Here is a 26,571-nt window from a genome sequence, read left to right as displayed (position 1 = left end):
ACTGATCCCACAGAAATACAAACTACCAACAGAGAATACTATAAACACCTCTATGCAGATAAACTAGAAAATCTAGAAGAAATTGATAAATTCCTGGACACATATACCCTCCCAAGACTAAACCAGAAAGACGTTGAATCTCTGAATAGACCAATAACAGGTTCTGAAATTGAGGCAATAATTAATAGCCTACCAACCAAAAAATGTCCACGACCAGATGGATTCACAGCCAAATTCTACCAGAGGTGCAAAAAGGAGCTGGTACCATTCCTTCTGAAACTATTTCAATCAATAAAAAAAGAGGGAATCCTCCCTAACTCATTTTATGGGGCTAGCATCATCCTGATACCAAAACCTGGTAGAGACACAATAAAAAAAGAGATTTTAGGCTAATATCCCTGATGAACATCGATGACAAAATCCTCAATAAATCATGCTACTATAAAGACACATGCACACGTATGTTTATTGTGGCACTATTCACAATAGCAAAGACCAACCCAAATGTCCATCAATGATAGAATGGATTAAGAAAACGTGGCACATATACACCATGGAATACTATGCAGCCATTAAAAAGGATGAGTTCATGCCTTTGCAGGGACATGGATGAAGCTGGAAACCATCATTCTAAGCAAACTACCACGAGAACAGAAAACCAAACACCGCATGTTCTCACCCACAGGTGGGAGTTGAACAACGAGAACACATGGACACGGGGTGGGGAACATCACACACCAGGGCCTGTAGGAGGGTGGGGGGCTGTGGGAGGGATAGCATTAGGAGAAATACCTAATACAAATGATAAGTTGATGGGTGCAGCAAACCAACATGGCACATGTATACCTATGTAACAAACCTGCACATTGTGCACATGTACCCTAAAACTTAAAGTATAATAAACAAACAAAGAAAAATAAATAAATAAACTGGTGCAACCTCTTTGGAGGGCACAATCTTGCAGAATCTATTAATATGAAAAATGTATTTATCCTTGACTAAGTAATTCCCATTCTAGAAATGTGTATTGTGAAAATACTTGCACACCATGCAAATGTATACAAATATAAGGGTGTCCTTTGTAGTCTTATTTGCGTTAATGAAAAAAAAGGGATGAAGGCAAATGTCTAAGAGATAGGATAAAAAAATTTAGTGTATGTTCATATATTGAAATAATATTAAGTCAATTAAAAAACAAAACTGATCTACATGTGCGGAAATGAAATTATTTCCCAATTTAATTTGTTGAAATTATAAAATGTAAGACTCACAGTGGTGTGCAGGTGTACTCCCTTTTTTATAAGGAAAGATGCATATACGTACATATGTTTGTATGTGCAGAAGTAGACTGGCTTTCATTTTTATACAGTTTTGTACTCTGAAGCTTTCTCTATGAAGTGCATGTATTACTTTTTCAATAAAAAATATAATCAATAAAAGATTTTTAAAAATTGAATAAAGAAATGTATAGGACAGATCAAACCCTAGCAGAAAAAATAGTATTGTCCCCTGGATAATTGGTGCTGGAAGGCTGGGTAGAAATAAGGTTTATTTTGTTGAATTTACATCATTATTGGTCTCAGTGTAACAGATGGAAGGTGGCATTGGATAATTTTAAACAGACAGCAAATTGGAACAATTTATTTCACCAATACTAGGTGCTTTGTTATACAGTGAGTTGAGGGGTCATTGAATGTGCTTTTTTTTTTTTAATGTGATACAGTGTTTCACTCTTGTTGCCCAAGCTGCAGTGCAATGGCACAATCTCAGCTTACTGCAACTCCCTGGTTCGAGCAATTCTCCTGCCTTAGCCTCCCGAGTAGCTGGGATTACAGGTGCACACCATCACGCCTGGCTAATTTTCTGTACTTTTAGTAGAAACGGGGTTTCACCACATTAGCCAGGCTGGTCTCGAACTCCTGACCCCAGGTGATCCACCTGCCTTGGCCTCCCAAAGTGCTGGGATTACAGGCGTGAGCCACCGCGCCCGGCCATGATTCTCATTCTTAATGGTGTACATTTTGAAATGATTCATATGTCACAGTAAGGATAAAGGCAATGATAAGATTCTTCTACTAAAACACAAGAAAACAAGATCACAGTATTAACCAGAAGTTTAAAATTTAATCTCATTCTATGTTCTCTATTGAGTAAACTTCTATCCTGGAAGCAAACATTTTAGTGATGAGTATGAAGGGGAGGACTACAAAAAAAAATGGTGGGCTTCTTATTAATGGTTACAGATAAATCAACCCATGAGAAAATGGGCTCATGCACTTTTCTTCACATAAGATGAGAGAAGGAAATACCATTTCTATGGCCTCTGCCTGTTCATAGTTTCCCCCTCATCCTACAAGACCAATAAAGAAGAAAAAGGAGAAGACTCAAATAAACACAATCAAAGTGATAAGGGGGATACTACCACTGAACCCACAGAAATACAAACAACCATCAGAGAACACTATAAACACCTCTATGCAAATAAACTGGAAAATCTAGAAGAAATGGGTACATTCCTGGACACATACACCCTTCTCAAGACTAAACCAGGAAGAAGTTGAATCCCTGAATAGACAATGAGTTCTGAAATTGAGGCAGTAATGAACAGCCTTCCAACCAAAAACAGCCCAGGTCCTGATGGATTTACAGCTGAATTCTACCAGAAGTACAAAGAAGAGCTGGTACCATTTCTTCTGAAATGATTCCCAACAATTGAAAAGGAGGGACCCCTCCCTAACTCATTCTATGAGGACAGCATCTTCCCGATACCAAAAACCTGGCAGAGAAGCAACAAAAAAAAGAAAACTTCAGGCCAATATCCCTGATGAACATCGATGCAAAAATCTTCAATAAACACTGGCAAGCAAAATCCAGCAACACATCAAAAACTTATCCACCCTAATCAAGATGGCTTTATCCCCAGGATGCAAAGTTGGTACAACATACACAAATCAATAAATGTGATTCATCGCATAAACAGAACTAGAGACAAAAACCATATGATTATCTTAATAGATGCACAAAACACCTTTGATAAAATTCAACATCGCTTCATGTTAAAAACTCTTAATAAACTAAATATTGAAGGAACATACTTCAAAATAATAAGAGCCATTTATGACAAACCCACAGCCAATAGCATACTGAATGGGCAAAAGCTGGAAGCATTCCCCTTGAAAACCAGCACAAGACAAGGATGCCCTCTCTCACCACTCCTGTTCAACATAGTGTTGGAAGTTCTAGCCAGGGCAATCAGGCAAGAGAAAGAAATAAAGGGTATTCAAATAGGAAGACAGGAGGTCAAATTGTATTTGTTTGCAGATGACATGGTCCTATTTCTAGAAAACTCAATTGACTCAGCCCAAAAGCTTCTTAAGTTGATAAGCAACTTCAGCAAAGCCTCAGAATACAAAATCAAATTTACAGACATTTGATGGAGGAGATTAACTTGTCATTCAACTGTATTTCTTCTATAAATGCTGGGTAAAATGCATGTGTATATAAATAGATGGAACCAGTAAAATAGCAAGTTGATAGTTATGTCAATTTACTTTTCTAACAAGTCTTCATACTATTTCAGTAATTTTGCTTACAGAAATAGTAAATTCTAAAGAAGTGAACATAAATTATGTTCCCTCATTATACTATTTCTTCTGTAATATGATATGGATGTTTGTTCTCTTCTACATTATGTCTATACATTTTTCTCCTTAAAAAATAACTTAAGTTTCATGGACACCAGAACTGAGAACAGAACCATAGCTTGAAAAGTACTTGAGTTCCCTTCAGATTCTACTAGAAAAAAAAAGAAATTAAAAAGGAAAAAAAAGTACTTGAGTTTATATGACTTCAACTAAATTAAATTGGTTTAGTGTCCAGACTGATTGTTTGCAATGAGTAGTTCAATATGAAACAAAAATTGAAATCTATTAGGAAAGTTCAAATTTTATGGCTTTATGTATATCCAGTCTAAGAGTTAATACCAATAAAAACATTTTGGTCCATTTCACGTAACTGGTGTTAGGTACTGTATTGTTATTATGTATGGTTAAAGTGGTAAATGTTTTATTGTAATTTTAAGTTAACAGCATTAAAAAGAATAACACAACATAATCATACTGTTAATAAAAAGACAAAAAGACTTCAGCATAGAAAGTGTCATTTACAGAAACTACAATCATACAAAGAATATTTTCTTACACACCAAATGAAAAATCTAAACATTAATAAAGATTTCTTATATTCTAATAATTAGTGGGATCTGACAGAAGCATCAGTGAAATGTCATCAAGACTATGTGTGAATATTAGATGAGATGTGCACAATTAGCTTCATCTCAGCAATATTTAGCAAGAGATCTTTTGGTACAACCAATCAGGCAACATTTCTCAAACACTGCCATGTAGGGTCATCTCTTTTTTTGAGAATGAGTATCCAAGCCTAAGTATTTTAATTCTGAAGGATTGCTGTCTGCGGCTTCACTTTGTCTATTGCGAATAATTTTCTTAAATTCTTCAAAGCTAAGATTGGAATCCTTTAACGCAGGTACATATTGTTGTAGCTCTGGTAACGATGGTTGCGTCTCAGACAGGGCTGCCTTCAGCTCCGGTGGCAAATTAGCAAAGAATTCCAACATGATAATTACAGTTTCTGTATCTTTGTTGATGAAGGATGGCACAATTTCTGTTAAGTTTTTTAAAAAAATGTGTATGTGAAGGCGTATGCATGTCAAAGAGCATTCAGAAAAATGGTGAATGTTTGCATAGACAAAAAAAAGAAAGCTTTTTGTGTCTCTATTTCCTTCAGTTCTGCTCTGATTTTAGTTATTTCTTGCCTTCTGCTAGCTTTTGAATGTGTTTCCTCTTGCTTTTCTAGTTCTTTTCATTGTGATGTTAGGGTGTCAGTTTTGGATCTTTCCTGATTTCTCTTGTGGGCATTTAGTGCTATAAATTTCCATCTACACATTGATTTGAATGTGTCCCAGAGATTCTGGTATGTTGTGTCTTTGTTCTTCTTGGTTTCAAAGAACACCTTCATTTCTCCTTTCATTTCATTATGTACCCAGTAGTCATTCAGGAGCAGGTTGTTCAGTTTCCATGTAGTTGAGCTGTTTTGAGTGAGTTTCTTAATCCTGAGTTCTAGTTTGATTGCACTGTGGTCTGAGAGACAGTTTGTTATAATTTCTGTTCTTTTACATTTGCTGAGCAGAGCTTTACTTCCAACTCTATGGTCAATTTTGGAATAGGTGTGGTGTGGTGTTGAAAAAAATGTATATTCTGTTGATTTGGGGTGGAGAGTTCTGTAGATGTCTATTAGGTCCGCTTGGTGCAGAGCTGAGTTCAATTCCTGGGTATCCTTGTTAACTTTCTGTCTCATTGATCTGTCTAATGTTGACAGCGGGGTGTTAAAGTCTCCCATTATTAATGTGTGGGAGTCTAAGTCTCTTTGTAGGTCACTCAGGACTTGCTTTATGAATCTGGGTGCTCCTGTATTGGGTGCATATATATTTAGGATAGTTAGCTCATCTTGTTGAATTGATCCCTTTACCATTATGTAATGGCCTTCTTTGTCTCTTTTGATGTTTGTTGGTTTAAAGTCTGTTTTATCAGAGACTAGGATTGCAACCCCTGCCTTTTTTTGTTTTCCATTTGTTTGGTAGATCTTCCTCCATCCCTTTATTTTGAGCCTATGTGTGTCTCTGCACGTGAGATGGGTTTCCTGAATACAGCACACTGATGGGTCTTGAATCTTCATCCAATTTCCATTCTGTGTCTTTTAATTGGAGCATTTAGTCCATTTACATTTAAAGTTAATATTGTTATGTGTGAATTTGATCCTGTCATTATGATGTTAGCTGGTTATTTTGCTCGTTAGTTGATGCAGTTTCTTCCTAGTCTCGATGGTCTTTACATTTTGGCATGATTTTGCAGTGGCTGGTACCACTTGTTCCTTTCCATGTTTAGTGCTTCCTTCAGGAGCTCTTTTAGGGCAGGCCTGGTGGTGACAAAATCTCTCAGCATTTGCTTGTCTGTAAAGTATTTTATTTCTCCTTCACTTATGAAGCTTAGTTTGGCTGGATATGAAATTCTGGGTTGAAAATTCTTTTCTTTAAGAATGTTGAATATTGGCCCCCACTCTCTTCCGGCTTGTAGGGTTTCTGCCGAGAGATCCGCTGTTAGTCTGATGGGCTTCCCTTTGTAGGTAACCCGACCTTTCTCTCTGGCTGCCCTTAACATTTTTTCCTTCATTTCAACTTTGGTAAATCTGACAATTATGTGTCTTGGAGTTGCTCTTCTCAAGGAGTATCTTTGTGGTGTTCTCTGTATTTCCTGAATCTGAACGTTTGCCTGCCTTGCTAGATTGGGGAAGTTCTCCTGGATAATATCCTGCAGAGTGTTTTCCAACTTGGTTCCATTCTCCCCGTCACTTTCAGGTACACCAATCAGACATAGATTTGGTCTTTTCACATAGTCCCATATTTCTTGGAGGCTTTGTTCATTTCTTTTTATTCTTTTTTCTCTAAACTTCCCTTCTCACTTCATTTCATTCATTTCACCTTCTATCGCTGATACCCTTTCTTCCAGTTGATTGCATTGGCTCCTGAGGCTTCTGCATTCTTCACGTAGTTCTCGAGCCTTGGCTTTCAGCTCCATCAGCTCCTTTAAGCACTTCTCTCTATTGGTTGTTCTAGTTATACATTTGTCTATTTTTTTTCAAAGTTTTCAACTTCTTTGCCTTTGGTTTGAATTTCCTCCTGTAGCTCGGAGTAGTTTGATCGTCTGAAGCCTTCTTGTCTCAACTCGTCAAAGTCATTCTCCTTCCAGCTTTGTTCCATTGCTGGTGAGGAGCTGCGTTCCTTTGGAGGAGGAGAGGCGCTCTGCTTTTTAGACTTTCCAGTTTTTCTGCTCTGTTTTATCCCCATCTTTGTTGTTTTATCTACTTTTGGTCTTTGATGATGGTGATGTACAGATGGGTTTTTGGTGTGAATGTCCTTTCTGTTTGTTAGTTTTCCTTCTAATAGACAGGACTCTCAGCTGCAGGTCTGTTGGGGTTTGCTAGAGGTCCACTCCAGACCCTGTTTGCCTGGGTATCAGCAGTGATGTCTGCAGAACAGCAGTTTTTCATGAACCGCGAATGCTACTGTCTGATCGTTCCTCTGGAAGTTTTGTCTCAGAGGAGTACCTGGACGTGTGAGGTGTCAGTCTACACCTACTGGGGGGTGCCTCCCATTTAGGCTGCTGGGGGGTCAGGGGTCAGCGACCCACTTGAGGAGGCAGTCTGCCTGTTCTCAGATCTCCAGCTGCGAGCTGGGAGAACCACTGCTCTCTTCAAAGCTGTCAGACAGGGACATTTAAGTCTGTAGAGGTTACTGCTGTCATTTTGTTAGTCTGTGCCCTGCCCCCAGAGGTGGAGCCTACAGAGTCAGGCAGGCCTCTTTGAGCTGTGGTGGGCTCCACCCAGTTCGAGCTTCCCAGCTGCTTTGTTTACCTAAGCGAGCCTGGGCAAGGGAGGGCACCCCTCCCCCAGCCTCGCTGCCACCTTGCAGTTTGATCTCAGACTGCGGTGCTAGCAATCAGCAAGACTCCGTGGGCGTAGGACCCTCTGAGCCAGGTGCGGGATATAATCTCCTGGTGCGCCGTTTTTTAAGCTCGTCGGAAAAGCGCAGTATTTGAGTGGAAGTGACCCGAATTTCCAGGTGCCATCTGTCACCCCTTTCTTTGACTAGGAAAAAGACCTGAAGGAAATACAGACACAAAAAAAACCCTTCAAAAAATTAATGAATCCAGGAGCTGGTTTTTTGAAAGGATCAACGAAATTGATAGAGCGCTAGCAAGACTAATAAAGAAAAAAAAGAGAGAAGAATCAAATAGACGCAATAAAAAATGATAAAGGGGATATCACCAGAGATCCCACAGAAATACAAACTACCATCAGAGAATACTACAAACACCTCTACACAAATAAACTAGAAAATCTAGAAGAAATGGAGAAATTCCTCAACACATACACTCTCCGAAGACTAAATCAGGAAAAAGTTGAATCTCTGAAAAGACGAATAACAGGATCTGAAATTGTGGCAATAATCAATAGCTTACCAACCAAAAAGAGTCCAGGACCAGATGGATTCACAGCCGAATTCTACCAGAGGTACAAGGAGGCACTGGTACCATTCCTTCTGAAACTATTCCAATCAATAGAAAAAGAGGGAATCCTCCCTAACTCATTTTAAGAGGCCAGCATCATCCTGATACCAAAGCCGGGCAGAGACACAACCGAAAAAGAGAATTTTAGACCAATATCCTTGATGAACATTGATGTAAAAATCCTCAATATATAAAATACTGGCAAACCAAATCCAGCAGCATATCAAAAAGCTTACCCACCATGATCAAGTGGGCTTCATCCCTGGCATGCAAAGCTGGTTCAATATATGCAAATCAATAAATGTAATCCAGCATATAAACAGAACCAAAGACAAAAACCACATGATTATCTCAATAGATGCAGAAAAGGCCTTTGACAAAATTCAACAACCCTTCATGCTAAAAACTCTCAATAAATTAGGTATTGATGGGACGTATCTCAAAATAATAAGAGCTATCTATGACAAACCCACAGCCAATATCATACTGAATGGGCAAAAACAGGAAGCATTCCCTTTGAAAACTGGCACAAGACAGGGTTGCCCTCTCTCACCACTCCTATCCAACATAGTGTTGGAAGTTCTGGCCAGGGCAATTAGGCAGGAGAAGGAAATAAAGGGTATTCAATTAGGAAAAGAGGAAGTCAAATTGTCCCTGTTTGCAGATGACATGATTGTATATCTAGAAAACTCCATTGTCTCAGCCCAAAATCTTAAGCTGATTAGCAACTTCAGCGAAGTCTCAGTATACAAAATCAATGTACAAAAATCACAAACATTCTTATACACCAATAACAGACAAACAGAGAGCCAAATCATGAGTGAACTCCCATTCACAATTGCTTCAGAGAGAATAAAATACTCAGGAATCCAACTTCCAAGGGACGTGAAGGACCTCTTCAAGGAGAACTACAAACCACTGCTCAAGGAAATAAAAGAGGATACAAACAAATGGAAGAACATTCCACGGTCATGGGTAGGAAGAATCAATATCGTGAAAATGGCCATACTGCCCAAGGTCATTTATAGATTCAATGCCATCCCCATCAAGCTACCAATGACTTTCTTCACAGAATTGGAAAAAACTACCTTAAAGTTCATATGGAACCAAAAAAGAGCCCGCATCACCAAGTCAATCCTAAGCCAAAAGAACAAAACTGGAGACATCACGCTACCTGACTTCAAACTATACTACAAGGCTACAGTAACCAAAACAGCATGGTACTGGTACCAAAACAGAGATATATATCAATGGAACAGAACAGAGCCCTCAGAAATAATGCCGCATATCTACAACTATCTGATCTTTGACAAACCTGAGAAAAACAAGCAATGGGGAAAGGATTCCCTATTTAATAAATGGTGCTGGGAAAACTGGCTAGCCATATGTAGAGAGCTGAAACTGGATCCCTTCCTTACACCTTATACAAAAATTAATTCAAGATGGATTAAAGACTTAAATGTTAGACCTAAAACCATAAAAACCCTACAAGAAAACCTAGGCATTACCATGCAGGTCATAGGCATGGGGAAGGACTTCATGTCTAAAACACCAAAAGCAATGGTAACAAAAGCCAAAATTGACAAATGGGATCTCATTAACCTAAAAAGCTTCTGCACAGCAAAAGAAACCACCATCAGAGTGAACAGGCAACCTACGAAATGGGAGAAAATTTTCGCAACCTACTCATCTGACGAAAGGCTAATATCCACAATCTACAATGAACTCAAACAAATTTACAAGAAAAAAACAAACAACCCCATCAAAAAGCGGGCAAAGGACATGAACAGTCACTTCTCAAAAGAAGACATTTATGCAGCCAAAAAACACATGAAAAAATGCTCATCATCACTGGCCATCAGAGAAATGCAAATCAAAACCACAATGAGATACCATCTCACACCAGTTAGAATGGCGATCATTAAAAAGTCAGGAAACAACAGGTGCTGGAGAGGATGTGGAGAAATAGGAACACTTTTACACTGTTGGTGGGACTGTAAACTAGTTCAACCATTGTGGAAGTCAGTGTGGCGATTCCTCAGGGATCTAGAACTAGAAATTCCATTTGACCCAGCCATCCCATTACTGGGTATATACCCAAAGGACTATAAATCATGCTGCTATAAAGACACATGCACACGTATGTTTATTGCGGCACTATTCACAACAGCAAAGACTTGGAACCAACCCAAATGTCCACCAATGATAGACTGGATTAAGAAAATGTGGCACATATACACCATGGAATACCATGCAGCCATAAAAAATGATGAATTCATGTCCTTGACATGGATGAAATTGGAAATCATCATTCTCAGTAAACTATTGCAAGAACAAAAAACCAAACACCGCATATTCTCACTCATAGGTGGGAATTGAACAAGGAGAACACATGGACACAGGAAGGGGAACTTCACACTCTGGGGACTGTTGTGGGGTGGGGGCAGGGGGGAAGGATAGCATTGGGAGATATACCTAATGCTAGATGATGAGTTAGTGGGTGCAGCACACCAACATGGCACATGTATACATATGTAACTAACCTGTACGTTGTGCACATGTACCCTAAAACTTGTATTATAATAATAATAATAATAATAATAAGGAAAGCATTGCCTCAATATAAATTAAACATTGAAACAAAAAAAGCATCCTAATATCTAAACAACTTAGCTTTCTTACAGCTGGATATCTTAAAGTACCATAATTTCACCAAGGCTCTGCTTTACCCCATTGATCATCTCTCATCTCTCTTCATGATCCCCTCAGTGTTTTTATCATAGTACTTTTGACTCTCCCTGACATTAATCTTTCACCTTTCTGAAGTCATGTAAGTCACTGAAAACAGTTTGGCCACAGATAGTGGTCATTTTCTTGGATTCTTCTTACTTAAGTCATTTTCTTCCATTGCTAAGCTATGACTTATGATATTATGAGTTGTAATAATAACCCTTGAAAAAAATATTATTTTAAGCTACTGAATGTTTCATGGTGGGAAGTTACTCCTGGAGGATAAAGTTAAAGAGGCAGAATTTCCAACACCTCTGATCTAATCAGCAGGAGAAAGAAGTCTCTGATGTTCCTCAACCATCTATTTAACAATTTGTCTTCCCCAGAGTATTTACTCCAAATCAATAGTATTTTATATGAAAGAGAGAAGTGGGTTAAAAGAACACTAACCAAAAATCACTGATTTAAGAAGAGATTCCTATTTGCTGTGGTGTAAGTGTACTGACTAATGTTTTCTGTTTGATGTTTGTTCCAAGGCTGCGGATCATGCACTATGCAAGATCTGTGTGTCTCCTAGGAAGGGAGCCTGTTCTTACACAGCAACCTAGGCTGGCCAAATGTGAAGGCTGGGACTTGGGCTGGGAACCTGCTGGACACCCAGCTGACATCTTCCTCCATCTTTGTACCCATTCAGCTCAGTTGAACATTCATTACCTGTTTTTGTGTCTCTGGCACTGCCAGTTAAAAGATATAAATTTTTAAAAATGTTTCTTGCTCTGAAAAAACTTACAGTGAGCTAAACTCTCTCCTAACCTTAATTATCCTAATTACACAATTTAAGAGTTTTATTTCACAAAGAAATTGGAAACACTGATAATCTTTAAATTATAGTGTAAACCCAGATCAGGTCTTGCTGCTCTTCTTCTTGGACAGCAAAACTATCCAATACCAAGGCATTACTCTTGAAATAATGAAAAGAAAAGAGAAGAGAGAAGTAAATCTAAGTGCGGGAGGCAGACACCTGGTTAACCACTGATGCCTGCTGATCAGAGGAAACCACGACCCTTCACCTAGACAGCGGTAGTTCTGGGACTGATCATTTCCTGAGTTTTGTGGCAAAAGACTCAGTTGTTCTCCTTTTAGCCAGCAACAAACTTCAACAGTTGGAGTTTGACAGAGGAATAAAAAAAAAAAAATGTAGTATTTTTGTCTTTGCTCCTAACACTCCCCCTCATCCACATTCTAAACTGGAAATGACAGATGAGAATTTATATCATTTTTGGTTAAATGAGAGGTTTTGGCATTTCCCCTCAGTAAGACATCCTAAGTTTAATTCAATTTCCTCATAAAAACGTCTCTGTGCTCCAACCTAAACTGTCTGTAGTTGCAGTCTTATTAAATGCTGAAAAAAGCTGATGGTAATTTTCTATATACTTAAAGCCAGTTAAATGAATCAGCCAAAACAGTTATAGTTTGTATTCAGTTTATTCATAGGCTGTGTGTTTTGAACTTTTATTAAAATTATATTTTTAAACCTGTTTTGAAATATTTCATAATCCATAACACTTTTAGCTATGGAAACTAGGCTCAGAGAAAATATTCTGTCTGAATTCATACAAATACCCTTAATTCACTGTATTTTGGATGTAAATCTTACTAAAATAGATCTCTGGTTTAAAGTGTATCTTATTTTTAAAAGGGATGCAGTGAATATTATTTTGGCACACATTGTAGGATAAAATGGTTATGTAACAATGTAATAATGTGAAAGCAAGTAGCAATTACCTAACAGTAGAAGTCTGAAAACTCATATTAATCACAAATTACTGACATGTACTTCCAAAGCGATTCCTACCTAGTAACGGTAAACATTTATCTTAATCCCCACGTGCAGGCAATGTTTTCTTAGGTTACTTTCAGTTAAATTATACTGCATAGCAATAAAGAAAATTCTTTAAAAATACTTTGAAATCTCATGTCTCTTCTAAGGAAATAAAAGTGTAGCCAAATATCTATACACAAATGTGCTTAATGAACTATTTTCAGCAACAATTTAGAAATAAACTAAATATCCACCAAAGAATCTTTAAGTTTATGGGGCAGATTTATGACAAAAATACTACACAGGAATTTCAAATTATGTTTTGGGATAATAACAATGTAAGAAACTGCTCAAAGTAAAATGGTGAGTGAAAATGCAAAAGATATACATATACCTATCCAAATGTTAACATTTCTTTCCACTTACCTGTTTAATATAATTTCATTTTCTCATAAAATTCACATATACTTTTCACTCTTTAATATCTACGAGTGCTTCTCATTTTTCACCCTGCATTAACGTACATTTTTGTCTTTAATATGAGCATTACTACTTTTACAGTCAGAAAATGTGAAATAATAAAGCAAATGCAATGCAATCTGGTCTTCTCTACTTTGAATCACTAAATTCCTAGACGTTGTGGTATTTTTGTACTAATGTTATACAAAAGTCACGTAAAAACTGCCATTAAATAACTCAAACTCTAACAATGTAGAAAAGTAAATAACTTTAGAAGCATACTTTAAATCTCATAAAACAGAAGTAAATGTATTTCTGTTAGAGTCATTTATATATAGTATATGCATATAGCCTATAAAATTTAGTTGCGGTTTATCATAAATTACATGTCATATTAATATAAAACACTTAGTATTTGCAAACTGAGGTTACCTTCTCTGAATTTAATATGATCCATTACACTTCTTAGACTAGTGTATACCTCCATGAGTTTCCACTGCTACTTTATAAATACTTTTTAAAGCCATTTCAGATTGAGCTGTACTCAACTCTAAGATCTTGCTTTTAAAGCAAACCCACTGCAGCTTCCAAATGCTTGAAAGCATCAGTAGGGTCTTCAGCTATGATGGTCTGAACGGCCTGCTTTCCTTGTCTCTGGTCCTCTTGAGTTTCTCTAATAGGCATTCAAGCCTTTCCTTTCTCTTCCAGCCCCGGTCTCACAAATGAACTTCAATACCCAGATCAAAGAAGTGGGAGGCTCTTTTCCTTTGGGATTTGTTTGTTGTTTGTTTTAAAGAACGTTTCCAATGGCAAAGGCCACAGCCCAACTTTTGGACTAGGAGAGTCATTAAGTGTAAGGCCCTTCCTGTCTTCCCATTACGGGACCCTCACAGAGACCTCAGAGTGTCGCCCCGTCCTACAGGCGCGCAAACAGGCTTGATAACTAGCGCACCGCCTCAGTGTTTGTCCCCTTTCCTCTCTATCCGAGATGCCCTGTCCAGGTGCCCCCACCAGCACGCCCGCTGTCTGGCCGCCTGGCTTTCCTGTGGGGTGCGGCAGTGCGCCCGGCCTCCTGCGGGTCTCCGGGCAGCGTCACCTCCTCTGAGGCTTCCCCTTCCTTTCCACCCCGTCGCTCTGGCTGCCTTGCGGAAAGGGCACCAAGGAACTCTGGGGTGAAGCAGCTTCCTGTTCTCAGTGCTTTCCCTCCCTCCAGTGAGATTCCCAGTGAGACTTTGAATAAAATCACCTGGCAAAGGAAAAGCACAAACTTTAGGCACCAGCCATGGCGGAGTAGGAGCTGAGCGCTGGCAGCCAATGAGATCTCGAGTCGGACATGCAGGCCGCCGTTTCAATTGGACGGCCACCCGAGAGTAACCAATGGGAAGTGCAGGAAGGCTGGGGGGGCGGGAGCTCTCACCTGCCACTGGTCTAGGTGTCGGAGGGGCATCCTCCTGGCTCAGAGACCTTTTTCTCCAGGTGCTCATGCCGCAAATGGCAATCTGCGTGCGAACTAATTCGCGGCTGCATAATTTAATAACATCCTCCTTCCATTTGGCCACGACTGCTCTGGAAAATTGGTTCAGTAGTAAACAGACTCCTAGCAGGTGGAACAAGAACAGGCAAGGCATCCTGGGCCTGGTCTCTCCTGGAGGTCTGGGCGTTGCAGCCTTTCAGGACTGCAGATGCTGTGGCCTACAGACCTCGGCCTGTGTGCCTGTCCCAGGCTTTAGGCTGCTTTCCCTACCTGGCTCAACCAGTCTTTAGTATGGGTTATCACTCAGCTCTTAAGGCAAGGGTGCTAGCTCCACCCCTTTCCCACATCTCTCCACAGAATTTTCTCGTTCAGCTCTTGTTCTGCCTCTCCACCTTTCCTTCATTTGCCCATTCCTCTGTCGTTGTGTGTCCGGAATTGGTGGGTTCTTTGTCTCACTGACTTCAAGAATGAAGCCGCGGACCTCCCCGTGAGTGTTACAGCTCTTAAGGTGGCGCATCTGGAGTTTGTTTCTTCTGATGTTTGGATGTGTTCGGAGTTTCTTCCTTCTGGTGGGTTCAGGGTCTCGCTGGCTCAGGAGTGAAGCTGCAGACCTTCACGGTGAGTGTTACAGCTCATAAAAGCAGTGTGGACCCAAAGAGTGAGCAGTAGCAAGATTTATTGCAAAGAGCAAAAGAACAAAGCTTCCACGGTGCGGAAGGGGACCCGATCGGCTTGCCACTGCTGGCTCGGGCAGCCTGCTTTTCTCTTATCTGGCCCCACCCACATCCTGATGATTGGTAGAGCCGAGTGGTCTGTTTTGACAGGGCGCTGACTGGTGCGTTTATAATCCCTGAGCTAGACACAGAGGTTCTCCAAGTCCCCACCAGATTAGCTAGATACAGAGTGTGGACACAAAGGTTCTCCAAGGCCCCACCAGAGTAGCTAGATACAGACTGTGGATTGGTGCATTCACAAACCCTGAGCTAGACACAGGGTGCTGATTGGTGTATTTACAAACCTTGAGCTAGATACAGAGTGCCAATTGGTGTATTTACAATCCCTGGGCTAGACATAAATGTTCTCCACCTCCCCCCAGACTCAGGAGCCCAGCTAGCTTCACCCAGTGGATCCCGCACCGGGGCTGCAGGTGGAGCTGCCTGCCAGTTCCGCGCTGTGAGCCCGCACTCCTCAGCCCTTGGGTGGTCGATGGGACTGGGCGCCGTGGAGCAGGGGGCAGCGCTCATAGGGGAGGCTCGGGGGGCACAGGAACCCATGGAGGGGCTGGAGGGCTCAGGCATGACGGGCTGCAGGTCTGGAGCCCTGCCCCGCAGGAAGGCAGCTAAGGCCCAGTGAGAAATTGAGCGCAGCGCCGGTGGGCTGGCACTGCTGGGGGACCCAGTACACCCTCCGCAGCCGCTGGCCTAGGTGCTAAGCCCCTCATTGCCCCGGGCGGCGGGGCCCGCCAGCTGCTCTGAGTGCGGGGCCCAAGCCCACGCCCACCCGGAACTCCTGCTAGCCCGCAAGCGCCGCGGGCCGCCCCGGTTCCCGCTCGCGCCTCTCCCTCCACACCTCCCTGCAAGCTGAGTGAGCCAGCTCTGGCCTTGGCCAGCTCAGAAAGGGGCTCCCACAGTGCAGCGGTGGGCTGAAGGGCTCCTCAAGTGCCGCCAAAGTGGGAGCCCAGGCAGAGGAGGCACCCAGAGCGAGCGAGGGCTCTGAGGACTGCTAGCACGCTGTCACCTCTCACTTGGCCCTTTTACAGTTTTGTTTTTCACTCTTTTGTTTTGTTTTTCACTCTTTTGCTACCCTGAAACAACTTTGTATACTTAGGTAAAGTTATTTTAGATATGAAGCCTTTCTTTTTACATACACGGAAATAAAATTGAGATCGCCAATATTCTTACAACCCAGTTTTCCAGAGTGAACATTTGCCAAAAACCCTTCTAACCTAAATAGGATTATAGATTATCTTATAAATTGGATTAATTAGTGTAATGTTGGGCATATCAATCCATAAAAATATAATGGATGCATAAATAGATTGTTGATGAGAGGGAAAACTGATGACTTTTAATCTGAATCCAGGTAAAAATATTAAAATCCCCAGTAACATCATTTTAGGCTTGTGCAGTAATGTCTTTAATTTACAAAACAATTTCTCCATTGGACTTTCCTTCCACTCCTGTGGGAGAAGTTTGATTGTAACTAGTTGTCTAAATATTTTAATTTAAAATTCTAGTCTACGTCTCTAGAGACTGGAGAACACACCACACACACAGAGAGAGAGAGAAAGAGAGAGAGAAAAGAAGATGAGGAAGAAGAAGAAGGGAAAAAAAAGCAGTGGAAATCCCACAATTCCAGAAATAATATTTTGATAACAAATTACAGCACAAGGATATGTTCATTTGTTTACTGTATTTTGTGTTTGCTGCACCTGGTAAGAGGTGACTTTTTTTTTTACCACCATCTAATTTAACGTTTTAAAGATCCACACAGTTCTAGATAGTATGGTTAGTAGACAACCCTTCTACCTGTAAATTTTTAGTACAAATAGGTTCATTTTTAAAAATAGCTTACTTGCTTGTGTTCATAATATACTCAGATTAGTTCAGCTCCATCAGATAAACTGGAGACATGCAGAAAGTTATGGTAGCTTTGAAATAAAATAATAACAATCTCTTAGTTACAAACATAACTATGGAATCAAATAATTCTAGTTTCTAGATTGCTGGTGATGTCAGTAGGCCCACTTAGCATTGGTCAAATGCCAAGCAATGTGTAATTCTTCAAAAAATACCTGACCAAAGCTATGAGATGGTTAGAGGCAATTAATGATTTTAAATGGATTTTCACTAAAACACGCAGTTTGAGAGAGGCCTTTCAAAACTGAGGTTTGAAAATATTTTCGTGGGTTGACAGTCCTTGTAAAAACAATCCATGTGCAAGGCTGTACTCCAAATTAATTACATTACATTAAAATGTAATGTAAAAATTACATTAAAAATGTAAATTTCCAGGGTTTTTTGTTTGTTTTTGGGTGATTTTTTTGAGACAGAATTTGGCTCTTGTCACCCAGGCTGGAGTGCAATGGTGCAATTTCGGCTCATTGCAACCTCCACCTCCCAGGTTCAAGCGATTCTCTTGCCTCAGCCTCCCGAGTAGCTGGGATTACAGGCATGTACCACCACACCTGGCTAATTTTTGTATTTTTAGTAGAGACTGGGTTTCACCATGTTGGATAGGCTGGTCTCGAACTCCTGACCTCAGGTGATCCACCCGCCTTGGCCTCCCAAAGTGTCCAGGGATGTTTTGAAATTTTATGTTGCCTACATGGTTTTATAGAGTCCTTAAAACTGTCCAGTACAGTGGCCACTTTTCCATTTTACAGAAAGAAGAAACAGATTGAGAGTTGTTCAGGATAATTTTGGCCAGCACATATGCCAGATGTGGGCTTACCCTACTGCTAAGGATCACAGGCAAATGCAAGATTCACAGTCTTTACAGGCACAACTAAAATGCATTTCATGTCCTTTAAACAAAAAGGAAACTTTTTAAGGAGAAACAACAAATATGTCCATGCATACAGCTGTCACATGCTGGAGTTTGGGTTCCAACCCATGTCTACTGGATTCCTCTACAGTAATGATAGAGGACTTTAATACTCCACTCTCAACAACACACAGATCAAACAAACAGAAAATTAATAAGGAAACATTGAAACTGAATTGCACTGTAGACAAAATGGGCCTAACAGATATATACAGAACATTTTATCCAACAGCAGAATCCGCATTTTTCTGTAGTGCACATTCTGCAGGATAGACCATTTGGTAGGGCACAAAAAAAGTCATAATAAATTTGAGATCAAAATCACATCAAATATTGTTCCTGACCAAGATGGTATGAAACTTAAATCAATAACAGGAAAAATATATGGAAATTAAACAAAATGCTCTTGAACAACAAATGTGTCAAAACAGAAACAAAAAAAAGGAAATTGCAGAATATCTTGTGACAAATAATATTGGAAACACAATATACCGAGACCTATGGGATGCAGCAAAAGCAGTTTTAAAAGGGAAATTTATATAATAACAATAAATGCCTACATTAAAAAAGAAGAAAAGATCCCAGATAAGTAGCCTAACATTACAGCTCAAGGAACTAGAAAAAGAAGATGAAACTAAACCCAACTTTAGAAGAAAGAAAGAAAGAATGAAAATCAAAAAAAGAAACAGAAAAATCAATACGACTAACAGTTTTTTTTTTGTTTTTTGTTTTTATTTTTTGAGACAGAGTCTCACTCCATCATCGAGGCTGGAGTGCAGTGGCGCAAGCTTGGCTCACTGCAACCTCCACCTCATGAGTTCAAGTGATTCTTGTGCCTCAGCCTCCCAAGTAGTTGGAATTACAGGCACAAGACACCACGTCTGGCTAATTTTTGTATTTTTAGTAGAGATGAGGCTTCGCCATGTTGGACAGGCTGGTCTCAAACTCCCGACCTCATGTAATCCACTGTCCTCGGCCTCCCAAACTGCTGGGATTACAGGTGTGAGCCACTGCACCCAGCCTAAGAGTGTTTTAAGTAAGCAAAACTGACAAACCCTTAACTAGACTGAGAAAACAAAAGAGAGGACTCAAATATATAAAATCAAAAATAAAATTGGAGACAGTAGGACACCTCAGAAATAAAAAAGATCATAATGAACTAGTTATGAATAATTATATGTAAAAAATTTGGTAATCTAGAGGAGATGTATAAATTCCTAGAAAAATACAACCTACCAACATTGAATCAGGAAGCTGTAGAAAGCCTGAACAGATAATTAACAAAGAAATTGAAGTAGTGATTTAAAATCTCTCAACAAATAAAAGCTCAGGACCAGATGTCCTTACAGCTGAATTATACCATACTTTCAAAGAAGAATTAATGCCAATATTTCTCAAACCCTTCCAAAAAATAGAGCCAGAGGGAATACATTTTAACACATTTTATAAGGCCAATATTACCTTGATACCTAAGTCAGATAAAGACACAGCAAAAAAAGAGACCTACAGGCCAATATCTCTGAGGAACATTGATAGAAATATTCCCAATAAAATATTAGCAAACTGAATTCAACAACACATTGAAAGATTATATGTCATTATCAGGTGGAATGTATCCCTGGCATGCACAGCTGGTTTAACATACACAAATCAATCAATGTGCTATATCACATGAACAGACTAAAAGATTAACCACATATGGAACTAGCCCCAATGCCCATCAGTCAACAAGTGGATAAAGAAAATGTGATATATATATATACCATGGAATACAATGCAGCCATAAAAATGAACAAAATAATGGTATTCACAGCAACCTGGTTGTAATTGGAGACCATTACTCTAAGTTAAGTAACTCAGGAATGAAAAATCAAACATCATATGTTCGTAATCATAAGTGGGAGCTAAGCTATGAGGATGCAAAGGCATAAGAATAATACAATGGACTTTGGGGACTTGGGGGAAAGGGTGAGAAGAGGGTGAGGGATAAAAGACTACACATTGGGTACAGGTACACCGCTCAGGTGACAGGTGCTCAAAAATATCACAGATCACCACTAAAGAACTTATTCATGTAACCAAACATCACCTCTTCCCCAAACCTACTGAAATAAAAAAAAATTAGAGTAGTATCAAATTTTTAAAAAAATAAAAAGATAAAAATTATCAAGGTCATCAAAAACAAGGAAAACTGCCACAGCCAAAAGGAGCCTAAGGAGACATGAGCACCAAACATAGTGTGCTATCCTATGGGATCCTGAAGAGAAAAAGGACTTTAGGGAAAAACTAAGGAAATATGAATAAAGTACAGATTTTAGTTAATAGTAATGTATCAACATTGGTTCATAGGTGTAATAAATGTACTATACTAATATAAGTATAATGTTACTAATTAATGTTAACAGTAGGGAGAACTGTGTGTCAGATATGTAAGAATTCTCTGTACTGTCTTCATAATTTTTCCGTAAATCTAACACTGTCCTAAAATTAAAAGCGTATTAATATAAAAACCACATGATTATGTCATTTGACACAGGAATAAAAACATTGGACAGAGTTCAACGACTTTGTTTTCCTCTTTTCAAGTAGGTATATGACCTTAGGTGATTTATTTAATCTCTCTGAACCTCAGTTTCTCACCTATAAAATATATATCTTAACTGGATCAAATTCTGTAAAAATTGTGTTAGTTGAAATACTTTATCTAAAGCACTTAGCACAATTCTTAGCACTCAATAAAAGTTGCTACTCAATGAAAGGTAGTTATAATCTACAAAAGAATTTTATAACAGTTCTTCAAAAACAAAGCTTCCAAGTTTTCACTCAGTAAAATATTTTTTACCTTCTAAAGTAAAGAATAAGAAAAAGACATTAATAGACATTTCTCAAAAAAGATATTCAAATGACCAACAGGTACATAAAAAAATATTCAACATCACTAGTCATTGGGGAAATGCAAATCAAAACCACAATGAGATATCACCTCACACCAGTTAGAATGGCTAAAATAAAAAAGACAAAAGAAAACAAATGTTTGTGAGGATGTAGAGCAAAGTGAATGCTTACATACTGTTGGTAGGAGTGTACATAAGTACATCCAGCATGAAAAATTCTATGGAAGTCCCTTAAAAATTAAAAATAGAACTACCATATGGTTCAGTAATTTTACTATTGGTTATATATCCAAAGGAGGGGAAATCAGTATGTCAAAGAGACATCTTCACTCCCATGTTTATTGATGCACTATTTACAATAGCCAAGATAAGAATCAATCCAACCCAAAAATGGATGGTTTAAAAAAAGTGATATATATATATATATATATATATATATATGAATACTATTTAGCCCTAAAAAAGAATTAAGTCCTATCATTTGCAACAACATGGACAGACATAGAGGACATCATGTTAAGTGAAATAAACTATACACAGAAAAACAAATATTACATGATCTCAATCATGTGGAATCAAAAAAAAGTTGATATCATAGAAGCAGAGAATAGAACAGTGGTTACGGGAGACTGGGGATAGCAGAAGGACAGGAGTATGAAGAGAAGCTTGTCAATGAGCACAAAATTATAATTAGATAGAAGGAATAAGTTCTGGTATTCTGTTGCACAGTAAGGTGATGATGGTTAATAGTAAAATATATTTCAAAAGACCTAAAAGAGAGACTTTTGAATGTCTTCACCATAAAGAAATGATAAATACATGAAGTGACAGTCATGCTATTTGATTATTATACATCATATATGTATCAAAATAACAAGTTTTACCCTATAAATATATATAATCACAATGTCAATTTTAAAAATAATAAAAATCTCAACATCCTTTCTTTTTTTTTCTTATTTTTAATTAAGATATAAGTCACAATCATATAAAACTCAACATTTTAAAATGTACCATTCAGGTTATTTACAAGATTGTGTAGCCATCACCTCTATCAAATTCCAGAACATGTTATCATCCCCAAAAGAAAGTCTGTACCTATTAGCAGTCACCTCCCCTTCCCCTTTCCCTCCAGACCCTGGCAACCACTAAGCTACTTTCTGTCTCTAGAATTGCTTATTCTTTTTTTTTCCTTTAGATGTTTTTATTGTTATTTATTTATTTTTTCTTTTTTTATTTTATTATTATTATACTTTAAGTTTTAGGGTACATGTGCACAATGTGCAGGTTAGTTACATATGTATACATGTGCCATCCTGGTGTGCTGCACCCATTAACTCGTCATTTAGCATTCGGTATATCTCCTAATGCTATCCCTCCCCCATCCCCCCACCCCACAACAGTCCCCAGAGTGTGATGTTCCCCTTCCTGTGTCCATGTGTTCTCATTGTTCAATTCCCACCTATGAGTGAGAACACGTGGTGTTTGGTTTTTTGTCCTTGTGATAGTTTACTGAGAATGATGATTTCCAATTTCATCCATGTCCCTACAAAGGACATGAATTCATCATTTTTTATGGCTGCATGGTATTCCATGATGTATATGTGCCACATTTTCTTAATCCAGTCTATCATTGGTGGACATTTGGGTTGGTTCCAAGTCTTTGCTATTGTGAATAGTGCCGCAATAAACATACATGTGCATGTGTCTTTATAGTAGAATGATTTATAGTCCTTTGGGTATATACTCAATAATGGGATGGCTGGGTCAAATGGTATTTCTAGTTCTAGATCCCTGAGGAATCGCCACACTGACTTCCACAATGGTTGAACTAGTTTACAGTCCCACCAACAGTGTTAAAGTGTTCCTATTTCTCCACATCCTCTCCAGCACTTGTTGTTTCCTGACTTTTTAGTGATCGCCATTCTAACTGGTGTGAGATGGTATCTCATTGTGGTTTTGATTTGCATTTCTCTGATGGCCAGTGATGATGAGCATTTTTTCATGTGTTTTTTGGCTGCATAAATGTCTTCTTTTGAGAAGTGTCTGTTCATGTCCTTTGCCCACTTTTTGATGGGGTTGTTTGTTTTTTTCTTGTAAATTTGTTTGAGTTCGTTGTAGATTCTGGATATTAGCCCTTTATCAGATGAGTAGGTTGTGAAAATTTTCTCCCATTTTGTAGGTTGCCTGTTCACTCTGATGGTAGTTTCTTTTGCTGTGCAGAAGCTCTTTAGTTTAATGAGATCCCATTTGTCAATTTTGGCTTTTGTTGCCATTGTTTTTGGTGTTTTAGACATGAAGTCCTTGCCCATGCCTATGTCCTGAATGGTAATGCCTAGGTTTTCTTGTAGGGTTTTTATGGTTTTAGGTCTAACATTTAAGTCTTTAATCCATCTTGAATTAATTTTTGTATAAGGTGTAAGGAAGAGATCCAGTTTCAGCTTTCTACATATGGCTAGCCAGTTTTCCCAGCACCATTTATTAAACAGGGAATCCTTTCCCCATTGCTTGTTTTTGTCAGGTTTGTCAAAGATCAGATAGTTGTAGATATGCGGCGTTATTTCTGAGGGCTCTGTTCTGTTCCATTGATCTATCTCTCTGTTTTGGTACCAGTACCATGCTGTTTTGGTTACTGGGAAGTGAAGGACCTCTTCAAGGAGAACTACAAACCACTGCTCAATGAAATAAAAGAGGATACAAACAAATGGAAGAACATTCCATGCTCATGGATAGGAAGAATCAATATCGTGAAAATGGCCATACTGCCCAAGGTCATTTATAGATTCAATGCCATCCCCATCAAGCTACCAATGACTTTCTTCGCAGAATTGGAAAAAACTACTTTAAAGTTCTTATGGAACCAAAAAAGAGCCCGCATCACCAAGTCAATCCTAAGCCAAAAGAACAAAGCTGGAGACATCACGCTACCTGACTTCAAACTATACTATAAGGCTACATTAATCAATATCCTTTCTTGATAAAAACTCAACAGTTTAGGAATAGAAGGAAATTCAACATAACAAAAGCCATTTATGAAAAAATCATAGCTAATGTCATGATTATTGGAGTGAAACTGAAAGCTTTTTTCTCTAAGATCTGGTACAAAGCAAGGATGTTCCCTCTCAACACTTCTATTCAACGTTGTACTGTAAGTACTATCAAGAGCAATTAGAAAAGACAAAGAAATAAGAGAATCCCGATTGAAAAGGAATAAGTAAAATTATTTCTATTTGCAGATCACATGATCCTATGTGTAGAAAACCCCCAGTTCGCCGAAAAACTGTTAGACTTAACAAATGAATTCAGTAAAGTTGTAAGAACAACATGTGAAAGTCTGTGGCATTTCTATGCACAAATAACAGCCTAGCTGAAAAAGAAATCATGAAAACAATCCTATATATGATAGTATTAAAAAATAAAATACTTAGAAAAAATTTAACTAAAAGGAGAAATACCTGTACACTGAAAACTACAATAACATTGATAAGAGAAATTGAAGGAGTCACAAGTAAATAGAAAGGTATTCCATGCTCATGTACTGAAATAATTAATATTGTTTAAATGTCTATACTACCTAAAGCAATATATAGACTCAATGCAATCCCTACCAAAATCCCAATAGCCTGCTTATAGAAACAGACAAAAAGTTTTAAAATTTGCATGAAACCACAAAAGCTTCTAAATAGCCAAGCAATTCTGAGGGAAAAAAGTTGGAAGCATCACACATCCTGATTTAAAATTATATTACAAAGCTAAAATAATTGAAACAGTATGGTACTGGCATAAAAACAGACTAATAGACCAGTGGAACAGAATAAAGAGCCCAGAAATAAATCCAAACACATATGATAAACTAATTTTTGACAAGGGCCACAAAAAGACACAATGAGAAAAGAATAGCTTCTTCAATAAATAATGCTGGGAAAACTGGATCTCCACATGCAAAAGAATGAAATTGGGTTCTTATCTCATACCATACACAAAAATCAGCTCAAGGTGGATAAAAGACCTAAACATAGACCTGAAACCATAAAACGCCTAAAAGGGGAAAACATAGGGGAAAAGCTCCTTGATATTGGCCTTGGCAATGATTTATTGGGCATCACACCAAAAGCTCAAGCTACTAAAGCAAAAATAAATAAATGGGACTGTATCAGATTAAAAAGCTTCTGCACAGTATAGGAAACATTCAAAAAAATGAAGAGGCAACCTACAGATTGTGAAAAAATATTTGCAAACCATATCCAAGGGGTTAATATCCAAGATTTATAAGGAACTCATACAACTCAGATAAGGAGTTAATATCCATGATTTATAAACAACTCATACAACTCAATATAGCAATAAAACATATAACCTGATTGAAAAAATGGGCAGAGGACTTGAATAGTCATATTATAAAAGTTGACATAAAAATACCCAACATATATGAAAAGGTGCTCAGCATCACTAATCATCAAACAAATGCAAATCAAAACCATTGTGAGAACTACCTCACACCTGTTAGGATAGCTATTATCAAAAAGATAAAAGACAAGTGTTGGCAAGGGTGTACAGAAAAGAGGACCTTGTACACTGTTGATAGAAATGTAGATTAGTGCAGCCATTATGGAAAACAGTATGGTGATTCCTAACAAAATTAAAATAGAACTGCCATATGACCCAGCAACCCGTCTTCTGGATATACAACCAAAGAAAATGAAATCACCACCTTGTTAAGATATCTGCCCTACAATATTTATTGTAGTATTTTTCATAATACCCAAAACGTAGAAACCACCTAGGTGTCCACCGATGGGCAAGTGGATAAGGAAACTGTGTGTGTGTGTGTGTGTGTGTGTGTGTGTGTGTGAGAGAGAGAGAGAGAGAGAGAGAGAGAATATTATTCACCCTTCCAAAAGGAGGAGCTCTTGACATTTGCTACAACATGGACGGATCTGGGGAAACTTAACGCTAGGTAAAATAAGCCACACACAGAAAGAAAAATATTGCATGGTCTCATTTACATGTGAAATATTTTAAAAAGAAGAAGAAAGTCAGATATAAAGAAATAAAAACAAAACAGTGGCCACCAGCATTGGGGTGAGTGGAGGAAATGAGAAGATGCAGGTCAGAGAATACAAAGTGGTAAATATGTAGGGTGGACAAGCCAAAAGATCTAATGTACAGTGTGAGGACTATCACTAATAATAATGTATTGTATTGAGGATTTTTGCTAAATGAGTACATTATAGTTGCTCTTGCCATGAGGGAAAAATGGATAACTATGCAAGGTCATGTATATGTTGATTTTTTCCACTATAGTAACCATTTTACTATATACAGTTGGCCCTCCATATCCATAAGTTCCGTATCCATGGGTTCTGCATCCATGGGTTCAACCAACTGCAGATCAAGCATATAGTTTTTGCTGGATGTGGGACCATTAGATATGGAGGGCTGGTTTTTTTGCATTGATGATTCCACAGGACCTACAGTGAGACTTGAGCATCCATGAATTTT

The 26,571-nt window shown here is 38.5% G+C and overlaps 1 protein-coding gene across 1 annotated transcript; it reads right to left on the bottom strand.

The window, feature by feature from the left end:
• Positions 1 to 4,408: 4,408 nt before the first annotated feature.
• LOC100445219 (prorelaxin H1) lies at positions 4,409 to 16,073 on the bottom strand. The gene is made up of 2 exons (XM_002819814.6): positions 14,573 to 16,073; positions 4,409 to 4,683 (listed from the first exon to the last, which is right to left on the bottom strand). Exons 1-2 carry the CDS (start codon positions 14,781 to 14,783, stop codon positions 4,409 to 4,411), a joined length of 486 nt encoding a protein of 161 aa, XP_002819860.6. The 5' UTR covers positions 14,784 to 16,073.
• Positions 16,074 to 26,571: the final 10,498 nt, after the last annotated feature.

This window comes from Pongo abelii, chromosome 13 (assembly GCF_028885655.2).
Source record: "Pongo abelii isolate AG06213 chromosome 13, NHGRI_mPonAbe1-v2.0_pri, whole genome shotgun sequence".
NCBI classification, from domain to species: Eukaryota; Metazoa; Chordata; class Mammalia; order Primates; family Hominidae; genus Pongo; species Pongo abelii.
This window is presented reverse-complemented; position numbering and strand designations above follow the sequence as displayed.

What these genes read in the sequence shown, in the direction of transcription:
- LOC100445219 (XM_002819814.6), bottom strand. Translation starts at nt 14,783, where the DNA reads ATGCCTTGCCTGTTCTTGTTCCACCTGCTAGGAGTCTGTTTACTACTG. An exon ending in GACACCTAGACCAGTGGCAG is followed by an intron (nt 4,684 to 14,572) that starts GTGAGAGCTCCC and finishes AAAACTTAACAG; the next exon opens with AAATTGTGCCATCCTTCATC.